We start from the raw sequence: 18,343 nt of genomic DNA on the forward strand, positions 1-18,343 counted from the left end.
TATCCGTCAAAAGCGGTACCAAATTTCACTAATATATTGTTTAGTTTATTGATGCCTCAATCTAATTCGGTTCTTTTAAAACAAGTTAAAATAAAATGGAATAAGATTTAAAGTAAATGGAGCCAAAAATCTGATTTCAAACACATCCAATTTTCGGCTTTGGGCCCGCCTGCGACCTGTAGCAGGAATCAAAAAACTTAGTTGGTGAACGAAAGTTGATCGAGACTAAGCGGATAATTACTTTAACTTTACACATATTGGGTAATTTAGAAATGTAAACTCGGTGAACTGTAAAAAATCTGCTTATCACTATAGAATGCAACATAATATGTATTACACTTTATTTTTTTGCCCCTTCAATTTTCGAAAATTTTGGAAGGGGGGGGCGACATAAACTTTTTTTCAAATTTGTATAAGCCTTATTAGCCCACAAAACCTAACCACTTTTCGTGACGCATTTGTGTAGGATACATCAGGAATCTTTTTTAGATTTTTTTAAAATGACATTCAACCGCTAATCCATAGGATATAGTGTTCCATCAAAAAACAATAAAAGCACAAAAGAATCACATTTATCCGGTTGGGAACACTTATTTTAACTCTACGAAGGATAGAGAAATTCTTCGTTTCTTCGGTACTGTTACGGCTTAGTTTGTGATACATCAATATTACCTTGGTAAGAATATCTTAAATTGTAGAGCACATAATTGAAGCTTACCTGTAAGGAAAAGAGAAAAATAAATTGCATTAATTTCGACTGACATGACTAATATATTTTACAAATAAAGTTAACATTTTTCCAGTTTAATTGATTATTTACGGCGAAAACCAGCAAAGATCTAATTGATTAGAGAAAGGTAATTTACGGTGACTCAGGATTTTAAAATCATTGTATTGGAAAAGGATTCTGACTTCAAAGGTACTCTTATAACAGTTCACTAATTTACGAAGATACGGACATTGGACATTGAGCACCGACAAAAGTCGGTCTATAAAACAACACAACAACAGTGATTCTTCATAGAAGCGCTAAATGCAGGGCAAATCGGCTTTCGAGGCACTATGATATTGATCTGGTACTCCATGTAATAACTCGGTAAAGCTACGATAAATGTGATCAGATTTGGTATAAGCATCACCTGGAGCGGAACGGTTGCTAGTTCATATGAGTGCATTATAACAAACAGTGCCGCATAATTGAACGCGATTTTGGTACCAAGCTAGTGTACCGTCCATAATTACGTTTTGCGGTAGTTTTACTTTTACACAGTCAGTCATTTATTTATTCATTTCCCTACATTTATAGGTTCTGTTGAATGGTGCAGAAAATGAAGTTGTTGAAAGCTACAAAACAGAGATTGAAGATGACGGAAAAACTTTGGATTTACTCTAACCTTAGACGACATGAAAAATCAGCCAAAACTGCACATTGGATCATCCGGAAGAAACGAGTTACGTGCCATACTTACAATAGAGTCCACTGCCTCAAGTGTAATAATTATTGAGGCATAACTTTCTTCAATTATGTATCCAAAATTCTCTGCCGTATCCTGTTTTTCATGCTGAGGCTATTGCAGGAAATCTTTGTTGGCAAGTATCAAAGTGCTTTTCAAGAAGAATGTTTTATCTCACGATAGACTGTCATTGATTCCGAGAATCTAACCTGCGGACCCACCAACTGTTCCAGCGCAGACTTTAAGGCGACGTACGATAGTCAATTGAAATTAATTATGGGCTAAGCCCGAAAATAATTTGGGCTAGAAGAGAATCGTGTCACTCTTGCCTGTTTTACATCATGCGTTGGGATAACAATTGTAATAACATTTTTTTTAAGTAGAGAGACGCAAAGCAATCAAGGCCTTGTAAAAATTGTATCCAGACGACAATGACTTCGACGGATTTCAGAAAGAGGCCTTCGGGCCCTTCAAGCAGTAAGCAGCGAGAATTGAGGCCCTCATAAACTTTGCCATAACAAAGATCATGATGACTACGACGGTACGACGGGGTGAAGACAGCTTAGACTGCCTAGCTCACAGATTTATTCAAATATTGTGCTCATACATCCGGTAGTGCTCTAGCTTATTTAGTACGAACTCCACAGGAAGCCAACCTACTAGGAGTTAAGGATCAAAATCTTACGACGAATACTTGGCGTCTAATTGGATGATAGAGTGTTGCGTAGTTGCATGAATCACCAGATTTCCAAAGTATATGCAAAGCTACGTAATGCAAAATCATGGATTACAAAATACAAAGTTGACATTTATATTAGTTTGAAGGGTCCCTTGTAAACAATGTCGGTCGTATAACTTTCCGTGTACTGCTGCCATTTGAATGGCAAAAATCGATAATTGGAAGTAAAATCGTTAAAAACTAACCAAGATTGTATTACTTCACATGTAGTAAATCTTTCTGGAATCTCGATTCTTCGGTTAAGCGAACAACGTCATTGTTATTCCATATGCCTTTGCGGGTTAGCCTGCTAATAAGAAAACAAACATTTTATTTATTGCATCATCCCTTTCTCTCTGTGTGGGCTTGACACATTTTCTCGACTAAGAATACTTCCCCGCAGCTCACCAGCAGGTGTCAGCAAACATGGCTACCGGTTCGTTTTCTGGCTTCACGGGGCTAAACCAAGCTATTTGTTTTATGCTCTATGTGCTCTCTCTTCCATCAATCGGGAACGTGCACTTCCTTCCATCAATACCTGCATATTACGAAATGCTTGTGTCTCTATATATATTCGAGAGGCTTTACGATTTTTTATGCCTCCTCATGAATGAAGACGCAATTTAGGTTAAATAAAAAAACAGTCTGACTCATGCTGATAAAAATCACCACACGTCGGAAACAATCCTTCTGATTTCGAATGCAAGTGTTATCTTGCCCGGCTGCTAAGTGGTACTCCACCTTAAGCTCACTTCTTACCTCTTGGCTCAATCGTCCATCGATCGAACGAGATATTGCCGAATCACGCGTTTTCATGAACTGCAGCTAATTCGGTGACGATGAGCTGTTCCCACAATGGCGTAAAATGTTTTTTTCTATCAGAAACTAATTAGTCTCGTCGGAATTTTCAGTTCTCGTCAGACTTAACTACTTAGTACCTTTTCACAAAAAATCTCTTAGATTGCACGTAGGTAATAAAAACTTAAATTCTGATTGGTACACCATACTGCCGGAAGAAACAATTTTGGATTGAGCGGAAAACTAGGTAATAATTTTTTTTTTGTGAAATTCCTCAACCATCAACGGTAAGCACAAATGACCTACCCTATCGTGCCACACTCTGAACAGGATGCTGGTTCCGGTCCGGACCCCTTGTTCTGGCAGACGACACACAAAAGTTGTACGAATAAGTACCAATAAATGTAGGTAGGCTCGACCGGAAAGAGGAAGTAAAATAAGCTAGGCATCAGTCGTCTCCGTGAGCTTCGCGGCTTCAATGCTTTATTGTGTGGCTCATTCTCTTCTGTGCTGCCGACAATAGATACGTAAGAAGGTAGAGAAAAAAAATGTTTTCAACATTTTTCCGCCGTCACTGACGCTTCCGATGGCTGGACGGACGGTGACTTGTGGAGTTCTTTGAGGAATGCGCTGTGTGAAAAAAATGCTCGTAGGGATGTTCAAGCATGAAATTGGAAAAGAATTTTCGTTGCGACTGATGAAGCTTTCTTGCTGAAGTATAAAACAAATCTGGCTTTTAGCTGTCACATGTGAAATTGAGATGGGATTTCACAGTGAAATTTTCTTATGAGAAATAATATAATATGAAACCCACTGATTGCATGTATACGTCATACTACACCAACATAGTTTTTTTAAATACAGGCTTTCACGATTCGAAATCTGGCAAATTAAAAAAAATATCGTGGGAAAATCATTTGAAATATATTAGTCATAATAAACAGAATTAACTTTTATGGCTAGCTATTCCATTGCTCAATAACTTGTAATGTTTCGCAAGATAAAAAAGAAACACTACTCAAGCTGTAGTTAAGCTCAATTTTGCGGAAACACGTAGTGCTTTATATTTTTTATGTTTTTTACAATTATTCTACCCTTGCAAAAAAAGCAGTTAAGAAATATAATATGTTATTTATTTGTTTCGTTTTACTTCATGATAGACGAAGCGTTGCTTCCCAAGTGACAATGCGAGTTTTTATGCGCTCTTATTTAGGTAGAGGATCCATATTTCGCTAGGAGCTATATTTCATGAGTTTTGTTTACATATTCTTGACATTCTTAAAAGTGATTATCTAATGAATTTGTGAATTGATAAAATTTAGACGTCATATGTTCGAATCTCGGTTAGGCGCTGCTGTTAGTTAGAGTCAGTAGGATTGTTGCACTAGCTCCGTAACTGTTCTGTACTCTAATAGCCGGCATGAAGTCTGTCGATAAAGAAGGGTCAAGTTCTTAAGGACGTTTATACCCATGGCTTTGTTTATCTCTGTATTGACTATTCGCGATATTTGTGCAGTCACAGACTTCGTCGTGGATAATGTCCATAGGCGCTACGTCTACTGCTCTTGCATACTTACCACATGACGAACCGTCTCCCAGCGACGATTTCAGAAATGTGGTGAGATAGTGCCAATCTATCTGCTTCCGCTCATTATATGCAGTGATGCTAATGTCCAGCACATCATTTGTGGCAGCTCAGATATTAATCTGAGAGGCTCTGATTTGATGGAATAGTTGATTAGTATCAACCTTGGAATACTCAACATTGGCAATTGTTCAACTTTCATACGAGCAGGTCGAGAGGAAGTGTTAGATATAACACTCTGCTTTAACAGGATCAGTCATGAGTTGGCACAATCAAATGATACACTAATATCTGATCATTGTTTTATATATTTTGATCATTTGGGTGTTTGCTTGAACGCTGCAACATTTCGCAATCCGAGATTTTCCGACTGGGAACTCTTTGAGGAGGAACTCGCGATGAAATTTCAAGGTTTAGAACCGACGATAGAGTTATCGATCGACTTGGGTGTGGCTGTAGATGTCACAACGTCTTTAATTGTAGAATTAATAAAACAACTAGAGGAACACCTTGGCGGAACTCTCATGTCGTGGAACTAGAGAAACGATGCAGGAAAGCCTGGAATAGACGTCGTAGAGATGGGGTGGAGGCTTTCAAGCAGGCCCGGAAAGCCAATGCAAAGGCTCTACGATGTTCTACACGCACGAGTTGGCACCGATTCTGCAGTAAAGTTTCCAGTTTCGGCGAGGCAAGCTGGCTTAATAAAATACTGTCAAAATCGAAAGATTATCAGGTTAACAACAACATTCGAAGTTCGAACGGCGATACTGTAAGAACGACAATGAAATCCTGGAATATCTCTTTAATAGTCATTTTCCAGGCTGTGTGGAACCTGAAGTTCGAAACGGGTCAGAAATCGTTTTAGGTGATTAAGACTCATGGGTTTTCGGAGCCTTGTTACAACTGAAGCAATTGAGTGGGCCGTTTCCTGGAACAGATGGAAGGATTCAAATACTTCAAACACATTCTGAAAAGGATGTTTGTGTGTAATATTACTATTGGGTACATCCCAACTCAATGGCGTGAAATAACCATTAAGTTTATCCCTAAAGGAGGACGCTTGACAAGTTTTAGACCAATCAGTCTAACGCCTTTCTTGCTTAAATCACTGGAGTGGATTGTTGACCACCACATCCGCGAAACAAGCTTAGGAGAAGCTCCTCTTCATTCAGCACAACATGCTTATCAAAGTGGCAAGTCCACAACCACTTTATTACATGATGTGGTGAATAAAATTGAGGTTGCTTTTTCACGAACGGAATCTTGCTCAGGAACTTTTTTGGATATTGAAGGCCCGTTTGATAACGTTTTTTTGGAGGCTGACCGATCAGATGGTTCTAACAAAAATATTACAGAATTGTAGCTCCAGTTGATTTTTCCATCAAAATCTATATATATTATCTATCTATAAGATCTATCTATAATCTATAACAGCCTTGTCTGTAGCCAAAACGGTTCCCTGGTTTCACTGGTCATACTCGATTGCGGTCGCAAATTGTTGCTGAGGACAAGTTTGCCCTTGCTCCTAGCGATGTAACGCTCCGTACTTTTCCGTATAGGACTTTCTCAAGTGTCTTTTCTCCTAGAGAGGAGTGGATGTCAGGCTACATGGAAAGGGAAATTCCTTGTACGAAGGTCGCACAGGTGCTGGTGTTTACTGCCGTGAGCTGGAATTGGAGGAATCCTATTCGTTGGGCAGTTACTGCACTGTTTTTCAAGCGGGAATCTTTGCTATTATGTGCGGAGTACGCATACATTCTTTCAGATGCTTGCGATCACTAACACTTATAAGCTGTAGTAACTCCCTTGAGATAAAAGATGGCGCTAGTAGTATCGTCCTTTGCTGTGTATATACGAACCTTCTACTATGCCCAGTCTTGAGTTCTGTAGTTTTCGGCTATAGGCTCTTATTTATCATGAGTATGCCCCCCAGGGGTTGTACTATTAATAAGTTACCAAGGATTGTAGTATCTCCTCGGGGGTACAAAAATCTCACGGTATTTATGTGCTTGTTCAAATTCCTTATCCATTCCTTCCTATTCCTTCTGTTTTCCTTCCCGTCCTCACCAAGTAAATGATGACACGAACAAGATGGGCAAGGCACAAATCTTCTGCATGATTGTGAGGAACATGCTGCTCGAGTCAAAGATGCTGATACTTGAAAGTTAACAAATACCGGGGAACCACAGCTGGTTGCAAAGTCTGTCGTATAAAAACAGGTCAAATTTCGATAACGGAATTAGCACCCAGGCTTTGCCCGTTAATTTAAACTTTTGCTTATGCAATCTAATGGTATTTCAATTTGAACCGAACCTGTACCGTAAAAAAGAGAATTGACCCATCAAAATAAAAATTCTCGTAAACTCGTTTTCTTCGGCATCTGCTTCAGATGATTTGTTAATGATTTGTAGAAATTCTTTTATTCTCCATAAATCTTTTATTTTGCGGTACCAAAAGAGACAGGGAAACGATGAGCTGTTCGATATAATGTCAACCAAAATATTAATCACTTTTGAATCTACTAAATATTTTTGAAACAAAAGTAGGATCAACCGGAATTTACAACTCACATGAGATTTTAATGATCTGGATTTTAAAGAACCCAGCTGGAGCTTTTTATATGCTGCTGTCATTATCAATTACGTAAGATGTTGCTACATCTATTGTTTCGTGCAAGCTCCAAGGCCCAAAGAAGTGATCCAGCTCTCCAAAAAGCAAAAAAACTCAAACATGTTCTAAAAATTAGTTTAGTCCTTTAGAATAAACGTTGGTTATACGCGTTTCTAAATTTCTTCGCGTTGCTTTTCTTCTAAAATTTTAAATAACTAGGATAGCTCCTGCATGCGCCTTTTCTGTCAAGACTTCAATAATAAGATGAACTTGGTTGTTTCTCACTAATCATTTGATATTTTTTTTACTTTAGTTCGCTTATTGCAAATTTGCCTTTTGGCCTATTTCATATGATTTGTCGGGCAGATTTCATGAGGTTTCTTGACGTTCACTTCCTGGAACTCGATTTAGACTGCATTTTCTACGTACATTCATTTTTGCTATAATAGTACACCGTCACTTTTCGAAAGCTTTTATTTTAATTGCCAACTAACTGTATACAATAATGTTACAACTTTTGCATGGAACATTTGCATAAGTTCATTATTTTCATCGTAACACTGTATAAAATGATCTAAGATTGTCGAAATTATTGTACCATTGATTGGTTAGCTTGACTGTGCAGATAGGCAAACTCGGGAATGGTTTTCTTTTGAGTTTCTCATTTCGAAGTAATTAATCTTTTGATTGATCATAAGCCATTCAGCAAATCTGTCTGTTTGTTCGTTCGTTGAGCGGATCCAAACTGTTCAGCTCATCGAAGTGATCCAATTCTTTTGAACAACTCCAGTACAAAATGTAATCCAGTATCAAATAAAATATTCAGTATAAAATGAGGCAAAGCGAGAGGTCAATTCTTATGGTTATCATGGTCAAACAAATAACACATTCTTCGTATTAGAGAATATTTGCATCACAACAGGTTTGTCAGGGCTAAATTTGGGTCAAGATTGCTTCATTATTTGCGCAATGGATTGGTAAGACACCTAAGTTCGCCCTCTGCCCTCAAACGCCTTCGTTTTTCAACAGTAGGTCTAAGAACATTAGGCTTTAGGTGTTAGCTCAATTGCTTTTCTTTTACCGTTTTTGTAAACCATCTTTCAATTCTTTTTTAGTAAAATGACATTTAATGGTAGGACATTATCTGAGAATGTTACCATTTTTTTTGACATTATTCTGTATAATACGCAAGTTTTCGATACAGTTTATTTAGAAGATATTTCTTCATTGAATATTTTTAACACATTTTTACAGTGGACTATTTCCATCCATTCTAAACTATCCAAGACTAGCTTGGAGTCTAGTAAAGCTAAAGTCAATATCACCGGGTTTTGGTGAGCATAAAATACCTTCAATAGGTTGAAATCCAACGAGTTGGCACATCCTGTTTAAATTTCAATAGAGATATACCCGTTGTTTTTGCATGTCAGTCATTACTGATAACGCAAAGCCTTTCTTCTTAAAATATTGGACAACTGATTTAACTTTATCTACCGTCGATCTGATAACCTTCGCTATTGCGTTTTGAACAGCCAAAATCGACGCATTAGACATCACATTCGCTTTAGCTTCGTCTCTCTTGTTCTTATTGAAAAATATCAGAGGGTTTGTGTACAAGACACGACCGCATATGTTGGTGACGCAGGACTACGTAAGTCTCTTTGTAGTGATAGTAGCATGTATCCATGTTTGTAATCATTCGATGCTTCATGTATATTTGATATATTTAGTATATATATATATATATATATATATATATATATATATATATATATACTAAATATATCAAATATACATGAAGCATCGAATGATTACAAACATGGATACATGCTACTATCACTACAAAGAGACTTACGTAGTCCTGCGTCACCAACATATGCGGTCGTGTCTTGTACACAAACCCATATATATATATATATATATATATATATATATATATATATATATATATATATATATATATATATATATATATATATATATATATATATATATATATATATACTAGCTGACCCGACAAACTTCGTATTGCCACAAATTAACCTGTGTTGTACATAAATCATGAATCTCGGATGATCTTTATCACTTCTCGAGTTTTGCAAGTCCCCCAGTGGGCGGCGCTTCCGACGGCGGGTCACCGGCAACACTCGCGACCGGCTCGTCCTGAATGATCTAGTGTTACTATAGATAGTTTTTGTGGTCTTGTTATTGATTAATGTTTTATGGAAGAGTCTCGAATTTCTCGAGTTGGATTAGTTTTTGAGTTTCGCCAAAATTTCTGTTTTATTTGTATGAGAGTCCATATCCCCCTACCACAGGGGTGAGAGGTCTCTAACTATCATAAAATAAATTCAAGACTCAAAAATCTCCTACATGCTAAATTTGGTTCCATTTGCTTGATTAGTACTCAAATTATAAGGAAATTTGTATTTCATTTGTATGGAAGCCCACCCTCTTAAAAGGGAAAGGGGTCGTAATACACCACAGAAAAAAAATTCTGCCATCTAAAACTCTCACATGCCAAATTTGGTTCCATTTACTTGATTAGTTCTAAAGTTATGAGCAAATTTGTATTTCGTTTGAATGGGAGCCCCCCCCCTCCTAAAAAGGTAAGAAGTCCTAATTCATCATGGGAAAAATGGTTGCCTCCAAAAACACCCACATGCCAAATGTTGTTCTATTTGCTTGATTAGTTCTCGAGTTAGGAGGAAATTTGTATTTCATTTGTACAGGAGCCCTCCCTCTTAGAGTGGGGAGGGGTCCTAATTCACCGTAGAAAATTTTCTTGCCCTCGAAAACCTTCACATGCCAAAGTTGGTTCCATTTGCTTGATTAGTTCTCGAGTTATGGGGAAATTTGTATTTCATTTGTATTGGAGCCCCCCCTCCTAATGTGGGAAGAGGTCCTAATTCATCACAGAAAAAATTCTTGCCTCCAAAAACACCTACATGCCAAATTTGGTTCCATTTGCTGGATTAGTTCTCGAGTTATGAGGAAATTTGTATCTCGTTTGTACAGGACCCCCCCTCCTAAAGTGGGGAGGGGTCCCAATTCATCATTGAAAAAAAAATTGTCTCCAAAAACACACACATGCCAAATTTGGTTCAATTCGCTTGATTAGTTCTCGAGTTATGAGGAAATTGGTATTTCATTTGTACAGGAGCCCCTCCTCTTAAAGTGGGGAGGGGTCCTAATTCACCATAGAAAATTTTCTTGCTCTCGAAAACCTTCACATGCCAAATTTGGTTGCATTTGCTTGATTAGTTCTCGAGTTATGAGGAAATTTGTATGGAAGTCCCCCCTCTTAAAGGGGAGAGGAGTTATAATTCCTCTTATAAAGAGGGGAGGGGTCTCAATTCACCATAGAATAAATTCTTGTTACCAAAAAAAACACCCACATGCCAAATGTTGTTCTATTTGCTTGATTAGTTCTCGAGTTAGGAGGAAATTTGTATTTCATTTGTACAGGAGCCCCCCCTCTTAGAGTGGGGAGGGGTCCTAATTCACCGTAGAAAATTTTCTTGCCCTCGAAAACCTTCACATGCCAAAGTTGGTTCCATTTGCTTGATTAGTTCTCGAGTTATGAGGAAATTTGTATGGCAGCCCCCCCTCTCAAAGGAGAGAGGAGTTACAATTCCTCTTATAAAGAGGGAGGGGTCTCAATTTACCATAGAATAAATTCTTGTCACCGAAAACACCCACATGCCAAATTTGGTTCTATTTGCTTGATTAGTTCTCGAGTTATGAGGAAATTTGTATTTCATTTGTATAGGAGCCCCCCCTCCTAAAGTGGGGAGAGGTTCTTATTCATCATAGAAAACATTCTTGCCTCCAAAAACACCTACATGCCAAATTTGGTTCCATTTGCTGGATTAGCTCTCGAGTTATAAGGAATTTTGTATTTCGTTTGTATAGGAGCCCCCCCCCCCCTCTTAAAGTGGGGAGGGGTCCCAATTCATCATAGAAAAAAATTTTGTCTTCAAAAACACACACATGCCAAATTTGGTTCCATTTGCTTGATTAGTTCTCGAGTTATGAGGAAATTGGTATTTCATTTGTACAGGAGCCCCCCCTCTTAAAGTGAGGAGGGGTCCTAATTCAACATAGAAAATTTTCTTGCCCTCGAAAACCTTCACATGCCAAATTTGGTTCCATTTGCTTGATTAGTTCTCGAGTTATGAGGAAATTGGTATGGAAACCCCCCCTCTTAAAGCAGAGAGGAGTTATAATTCCCCTTATAAAGAGGGGAGGGGTCTCAAATTACCCTAGAATAAATTCTTGTCACCGAAAACACCCACATGCCAAATTTGGTTCTATTTGCTTAATTAGTTCTCGAATTATGCAGAAATTTGTGTTTCATTTGTATGGGAGCCCCCCCTTTTAGGGGGGGGTGGGGTCTCTAACCATCACTAAAACCTTTCCTGGCCCTAAAAACCTCTACATGCAAATTTTCACGCCGATTGGTTCAGTAGTTTTTGATTCTATAAGGAACACAAAACAGACAGACAGACAGACAGACAGACAGAAATTCTTCTTTATAGGTATAGAATATATATATATACATGCTACATGCGTTGTATATAACATTTATCAAAGTAGTAACATTGTATACGTTCAATCCTCAAAAGTTTTCTGAGTTATTTCCATGTGCGTTTGGAAACAATTTAACAAAATCAAGAGCACAAACTATTGCTTTCCTGCTACCTTACGAAAATTAAAGATTGTTTTTATTACCAATGGTTCCCCCACGTTGAAGGGATTTTACCAATTCAATCCCATTTTATCAACAGCACATCTTTTCACTACACTTCCAATAAAACGTCAAACATGCGTATCCATACAGAATCATATTAAAACCGAATACTATAGCTGTTGCGCACTTTTCCAACACAGATATAAAATTCACCTAGGTTTAATCGTTTCACCGTAAAAAATTTGCAATCTATTGGAACAATGGACTTTTGTAATTTTTTTGGCACACTTTCCTAACACAAACATCAAATTGGATTAGGTTTAATCGCGTTTCGCGTTCGTAAGAAATTTGTTGGCACGAGGGGGCTTTGTCACTCTTTCTGGCGTACTTCCCAAGCAAGGACATCAAAATGGTCTAGGCTTAATCACGGTGTGAAGAAATCTTGTTGAGACGAGGAAACTTTGTCACTTGTTTTGGCTTACTTCCCAAGCACAGATATTAAATTGGTATAGGTTTAGATCATCATAAAGAATTTTACAACCAATCACGCAGTGTGGATTTCCAGTTGGACAATGCTTCATTATTTTCTATTTTTCAATAGTACGTACTCTGAAATCAATAAGTTTCATTATTGGTGGGAATGCGTAGAAGATTTTTCGATCGATTGGCGTAAAAATATTTAAAATCGACCTGAAAACCACTAAGCTATTAACGCCTTTCTTTCATTTTTTCGTGACGCTCGCATTTTTCGATTTTTTGGAATGACACCCTATCCCAAACCTTGCCGTAAGACGTAGTCCTACGTCAAAATACCTAATTTCGCTAATTCCTTACACTTCATTTCAAATAGTATTTGGATAAAAGAGCTAAAAATTCATTAGTATTGGGTACATTTGTTTTTTCCTACCAATCGTCTTGTTTTAAATTCAATGTTTACCTTCCTAAACTATTGAAAGCAGCTATCCAATACAAATTGCAAAATTAAACCAAACTCCGAAGGCTATTTGCGTTATTCAACAACATATAACGTACATAAATTTTTATTAACAGCCTACTGTTTAACATACTCATCGGTATGTGTTAAATCACCAGATGTTATGGAAAGGGAAGTCATGAATGGAACACGATTCTTCGAATAATTTTGTACATTAGATACCTAGTCAGACTTGGTAATTTAATCATCCGGGAGGTATAGCAGAAAATTGATTCATGTTCAAGTTCAGCACCTCCATGGTTAAAAGTAATGTACCAGGAAACTGCAGTGTACATAAAATGTTATACTGTTAAAAGCTTATAAGTAGAAAGTCCAACTACAAAGTATTGTAAATAATTCGTGGCAGATGAAACATTAGCAGGCTTTATAGTTCGTTGCCTTCAAACCTCACTGCCTCCAGTACTCTTCGCCGTAAAGCAATACTAATTTTCCATGACAAAAGTAATCCCCCCTTTCTTCTTCTATGATGAACGCCAACCCTGTCCAGTCTTCCAGTCGATAGCACTAGCTGGCATGGCATGGCATGACGAGACACGAGCAGATACAATTACACTCGTATAACCTGCAGCTAGGCAACAGAAAACAATTTTACACCCGAGTGAGCCCAGACCGGAGAGCCGGTTTTGCTGCTGTAGGTACACACCGACCGCGTACACCGTTGTTGTTGTGCTGGTCAACGTCAGCTCAAACGAATGTAAACACACATCAGGCCTGAGGGCCCGAATGGCGGCGCGGCGATGCAACGTGCCAGAGTTTGGCACAACAGTAAAATTTATTATTATACCGTTTTGGCATAAAAGCCACAGCAATTTCGATCAACAACTTCGAGCGTGGTCTTTCGGTTCAGTGGCACACCTTTCCTACGTAGGTTTTAGGTGTCGTAAACCTCCGGAGGCATCCGTGACGTCACCAATACCGGTACCGTATGTGTATGTTAAATGGCGTGCGAAAGATTAATAAACCTTTCACCGGTGGTGCTGATTAACACACCAGCCAACACCCGGACTTTGGGTTGACTGGAATTTTATTACCTATAGAGACCGGTTTCGATCCGTACGCTGATTCACGAATGAAAGTCAAGGTTGAATGACTGCTGCATGATAATTACAACTAATATGACTACTTACCAGAATGAACGCCGCTTTCCTCGTCTTTGTCATCCTTACAGCGAAGAAACATATCGCGAATCATTTCATCCGCCTTTTCACCCGATTGTATGAATTTCTCCAGCCGTGTGTAATCTAACTCTTTAACGACTATTTTAAGTAGATTGAGATTGTCTACGCTCTGATCCACACATTTGGACGTGAGACTTTTCAGCAGAGAGTTGCTTCGGGACAGTTTGGTAGAATGCGTCCGCCTGATGAAACTTAATGACTTCTTCGGACTGAGTGCCGAATATGGCGATGAGGTTTGATCAGGAGAAGGGACCGCGCTTCCACCGACGCCGCCACCGCCAACACCGGCATCCGAGGAGTAGTTGAGTGAAATCTTCGGCGTTGATTTTAACAGGAACGAACTTTTTGGCGGAAACGTATTGGCGGGCGACAGATTTTGCGGTAAAGTTTTCGACTTTTCCTTCGCTGGCGATGGAACCAGCCCGGGTTTCTCGGGCAGATTGAGAATGTTGTTACGGCTACGTGATTTCAGCAACCGAATCGGCGTGGAGGTGTTGCTTTGCTTCTGATGGCACGTGGTCTCATCATCATCGATATTGACGCTGGCATTTAAAACAATGCCATATCGTTTCAGTTTGTTTTCCCTTTCGCTGCCTCCCAGCAGGTTGTTGGAGGAGTTCAGTGAATCGTCTAGGCTCCAGTCGAAGCTGCAGGCACTGAGATCCGGATTGTAAATTCGCTCTAAAGATCGTTTCGAGAAATCATCCGCAGCCGGCATCGATGCTGTACCAGCATCTCCGTTCGGTTCGTGACAGGAGGCATCCGAGTTCAGGGGTACATAAAATGTTGATCGTCGCCGAGACGATTCAGTTGAGGCAAACGACGTTTCGGCTGCTTGTAGCATTATTGGGCACTATTAACGTTTATTGGACATTTACACTTAAAACTTTGGTGTTTTGTACGATGATTTTCTCCCATAAACGGCACTAATTGGTTACAAATCACGCTGATTTATTTGATTTTACGTTCACTTCACTTTTTCACTGGAAACAAAATTGATAGTTGCACGATCATATAGCATTGTAAAGCACGACATTAAAAGCTCTAAAGTTACAGAATGCGAGCGAGCATCATTAGGCACTTGTCTTCAGGATTCACTGCCGATAAATCAAATGGTTGGCTTGCAACATGGTTCAAATTATCCCTTTCGAGGGACCAACAACCTCAACTCAGCGAACGATCAACATAAAAGTGAAAACAAAGGGACCAACATTGTAAAATAATTAGAAAAAGCTTTAACTGAAACAAGTTCTTAGACACTTTAGTGCTGATATTCCGAATCCAATAACAAAGCCACAAACAGGGACCTTTGGCAAACATTATTGTAAAGACGGAAAAGAGACAACCCAAAATTGACCGTGTCTATGACGCATATGCACTCACTCAACTCACGGTAAACATAACCAGAGAACGAAACAACACACGTAAAAGAAGGAAACCCCTGTTTCAATATAAGCACGATTGTTTTACGACTTTTGTCACTTAAGAGGGACCACGTTTCTGGCTAACAACATATTCTGGAAATAAAAAAAAACGTATGCAACCAACACTATTTAGAAAGAGAAAGGCGCCAAGAAGAACGAACATTCTAATTTCGAACATAGATCCTGTCGCTAGCAGAGGGCATTTTGTTAAAATAGCAGGTTAAACACGTGAAACTCACTTATGTTTCTTAAAGTGATAACTTCTGTCCCTATGCCATCGATTTTAGATGGCAAATGACTAAGGGAATATTTTGATGAACATAAATCTTTTGCTGATGAGCACAAATGGTAGCTGGAAATGGTGACGCCATGTCGGTTGGAATGGGATTCCAACTTCATGTGTTAGGATGAAATGAAAGATGAGTCACTGTACGGCCCCACATTCATTGGGAGGATTCAGTCGAGTAATGCCGCGTGTGATTGTGGTTCGGCGAGTGAGAAGCATAAAAGCAACATCCTCTGTTCTCAGTCATTTGAGATTATATAGATGCCAATTAAGAGCAGCTTATGACATTAAACAGCGTTTTGTTGTTTTTAAATTGACGTTCCCATGACTTTGACTAATCATCAGCAACATACACAAGCATACGAAGTTTTATTTTATTTAGAGGTTTACGGTTGAAATCCATCTTCAAATAATAACGAATGTTTCTATCACTGTTAAAACAACATCCATCACATAAGGTTTCAGTAGCAGAAACCCCACCTTCACGCTGTTTACATAGTTTCGTTTGCAAATTTCTGCTCTCCATCGATAAAATCGCATTCGTTCGTTGAACAATTTGAACCACACTCACTGAACGTACACTCAATCTCAATTAGAAGCGTATTCCTCTAGTCTGGTTCTTCCTCCTTCCTGCCTAGACCAAGCAACCACCTTTTAACGAACGGAAGCAGACACTGAACGCCGGAGCTCCTCTCTCTCTCTATACGCCCGTCCTGATACCTACACCCATATCATTCAGCTGCGAACGCGTAAAGCCCCAGTCTCGCGACAGCACGCCGCAGTGATGCAAATAAGCCAGATCGCAATCATTCGATAGCATTCAGCCGAAGTGATCCTTAAAATGAAACTAACACATGGTGTGACGATGGTGCTCTATACGCCATTGAATCAAATGCAAGGAGTTTTTTTTTCTCCTAACAATGGTAATAACACTCTTCCCCCGTTGTCCACAAACGGCGTCCGGGGCCAGTGTGTCGCAGTTATGCATACTCGCACACCACATCAGTCAATTCAAATTGGTTGGGTTTCGCCGGAACGGGCATGTCGATGTTGCCGTCCTCGTCGTCGCATACCACAGTTGCCGCGTCAAATGAAGAATGTGTCTAATTTAGATGCAGATGTTTTGATAAGCGCAGCGAGCGAACTTTTAACCCAACAAGATCCGTAAAATGAACTATAAAATGGAAATCCAAGAAAGGTGTTTCGCAAAAGCATGAAAATGATTTTAATTCATGATGCTTTACGAATTGGTTTTCAAAATGAGGCATAATCGATCAATATCTCTCTTGTTACAAGTAGGTCCTTCGAACGGATACAACAACACGGTGCTTTGGAGGTTGCAAAGAACCGGAGTACCCTCGTTAATTGCGCGCCGAAAGCATTAACGTTGTTTTTACTTATGCGCCGTACCTTCTTTTTCTTCTACATATACTTTTTCCCATCGCATTACTCTTTTATACAATCAATGGAAGTACACATTCTACGTCATGCTCAAGAATTAAATTTTTTTACAACTACCAGCTACAACTAAGAGGTAAAATTAGTACCCTGCAAAGAACCGTTCCGAGGCCACTTTCGTCGAGGGGGAGGAAACGTTCAGGAGGGATCTAGAGTACGTAAAGACGCGGTGAATGCCAGCCTATCGACAGAGATAGATGTGTTTTCCACTTCGTTCTGGTGCTGCTTTGGATTTCGCTTTTGTGAACATACCACTCCACCAGCCAGGCAGTCAGTGACGATCGCTTATGTCGGAATCGGGAGTCGACAAGACATCATGCGACGTGCAGCCCATAAAAAAAACAACAACCCAAGAGTGATCAACGCACGCAATGCCAACTTTAGCAGCCGAGTAACCAGAGTCTCAGAAGTTGCTGCTGCTGATGTTGTTGCTGTTGTTGTTGATGCTGTGAGCTGATAGTTGATTGGTACGAAAAACCGGATCCACAAGTTGCTTGGAATTCTTTTGATACTTCGCTTCGCTCGTATTCTCTAGACTTCTTAGCTCACATTGCGCGCTTCCATTGCTGGTGTAAAAGCATTAAAATACTTCTTTTCATTAGCACATTACATTTTTTCAATAATGGCCTTTTCGACCAAACATAGAAATCTATGCTTGCCACTACATAATTGGATTCCTTCACACGTTTGTTTCTTCACCAGTCGACTCACACAACAGATAACCGCCACTCGCGTTGGATTGTTTCATCAAAACCGTAGAGAATCGCAATGAACTGATTAAACACAAGCTTGTCGAACTTTAAAACAGTGCTTCCGAATTAGCATCGCAGAAAGCCACAGGCTGCAAGCCAAAATAATAACAATCACTGATAATAATTGTACAACTGTTACACACGTAGCATAGAAGAAATTAACTGAAACTAACACAAAGCTAAACGAGTGACTCGCAGCCACACAAACGCGGAACAAAACGCACGACGAAACGCTTCTAACGCATTCTCCAGCTCGACTGTCACTAGTCTGGTCTCTAGCAGCATGTCTGGCAGGCGGACGACGGATGAGCGAGTGAAATGGTTCCTACCGTCTCATTTCGCTCTCCGCTTGCTCTCTCGAAAACTCAAAGAGCAAAGGCGACAGAACCGGTT

At 39.3% G+C, this 18,343-nt stretch overlaps 1 protein-coding gene across 2 annotated transcripts in view; it reads right to left on the reverse strand.

Moving 5' to 3' along the window:
- Positions 1 to 18,127, reverse strand: part of LOC128738397 (ras GTPase-activating protein raskol) — a 77,710-nt gene extending 59,583 nt beyond the window's left edge. The window contains exons 1-2 of one of the 2 annotated variants that reach the window (XM_053833485.1): positions 17,809 to 18,127; positions 13,980 to 15,013 (exon numbers count right to left, since the gene is read on the reverse strand). In XM_053833485.1, coding sequence (XP_053689460.1) covers positions 13,980 to 14,874 — 895 coding nt within the window. In that variant the 5' untranslated portion in view covers positions 14,875 to 15,013; positions 17,809 to 18,127. Of the gene's footprint in view, positions 1 to 13,979; positions 15,014 to 17,747 lie in introns of both variants that reach the window. The other variant, XM_053833486.1, reaches the window with a different exon arrangement.
- Between the last annotated feature and the right edge of the window lie 216 nt (positions 18,128 to 18,343).

This window comes from Sabethes cyaneus, chromosome 2 (assembly GCF_943734655.1).
Source record: "Sabethes cyaneus chromosome 2, idSabCyanKW18_F2, whole genome shotgun sequence".
NCBI classification, from domain to species: Eukaryota; Metazoa; Arthropoda; class Insecta; order Diptera; family Culicidae; genus Sabethes; species Sabethes cyaneus.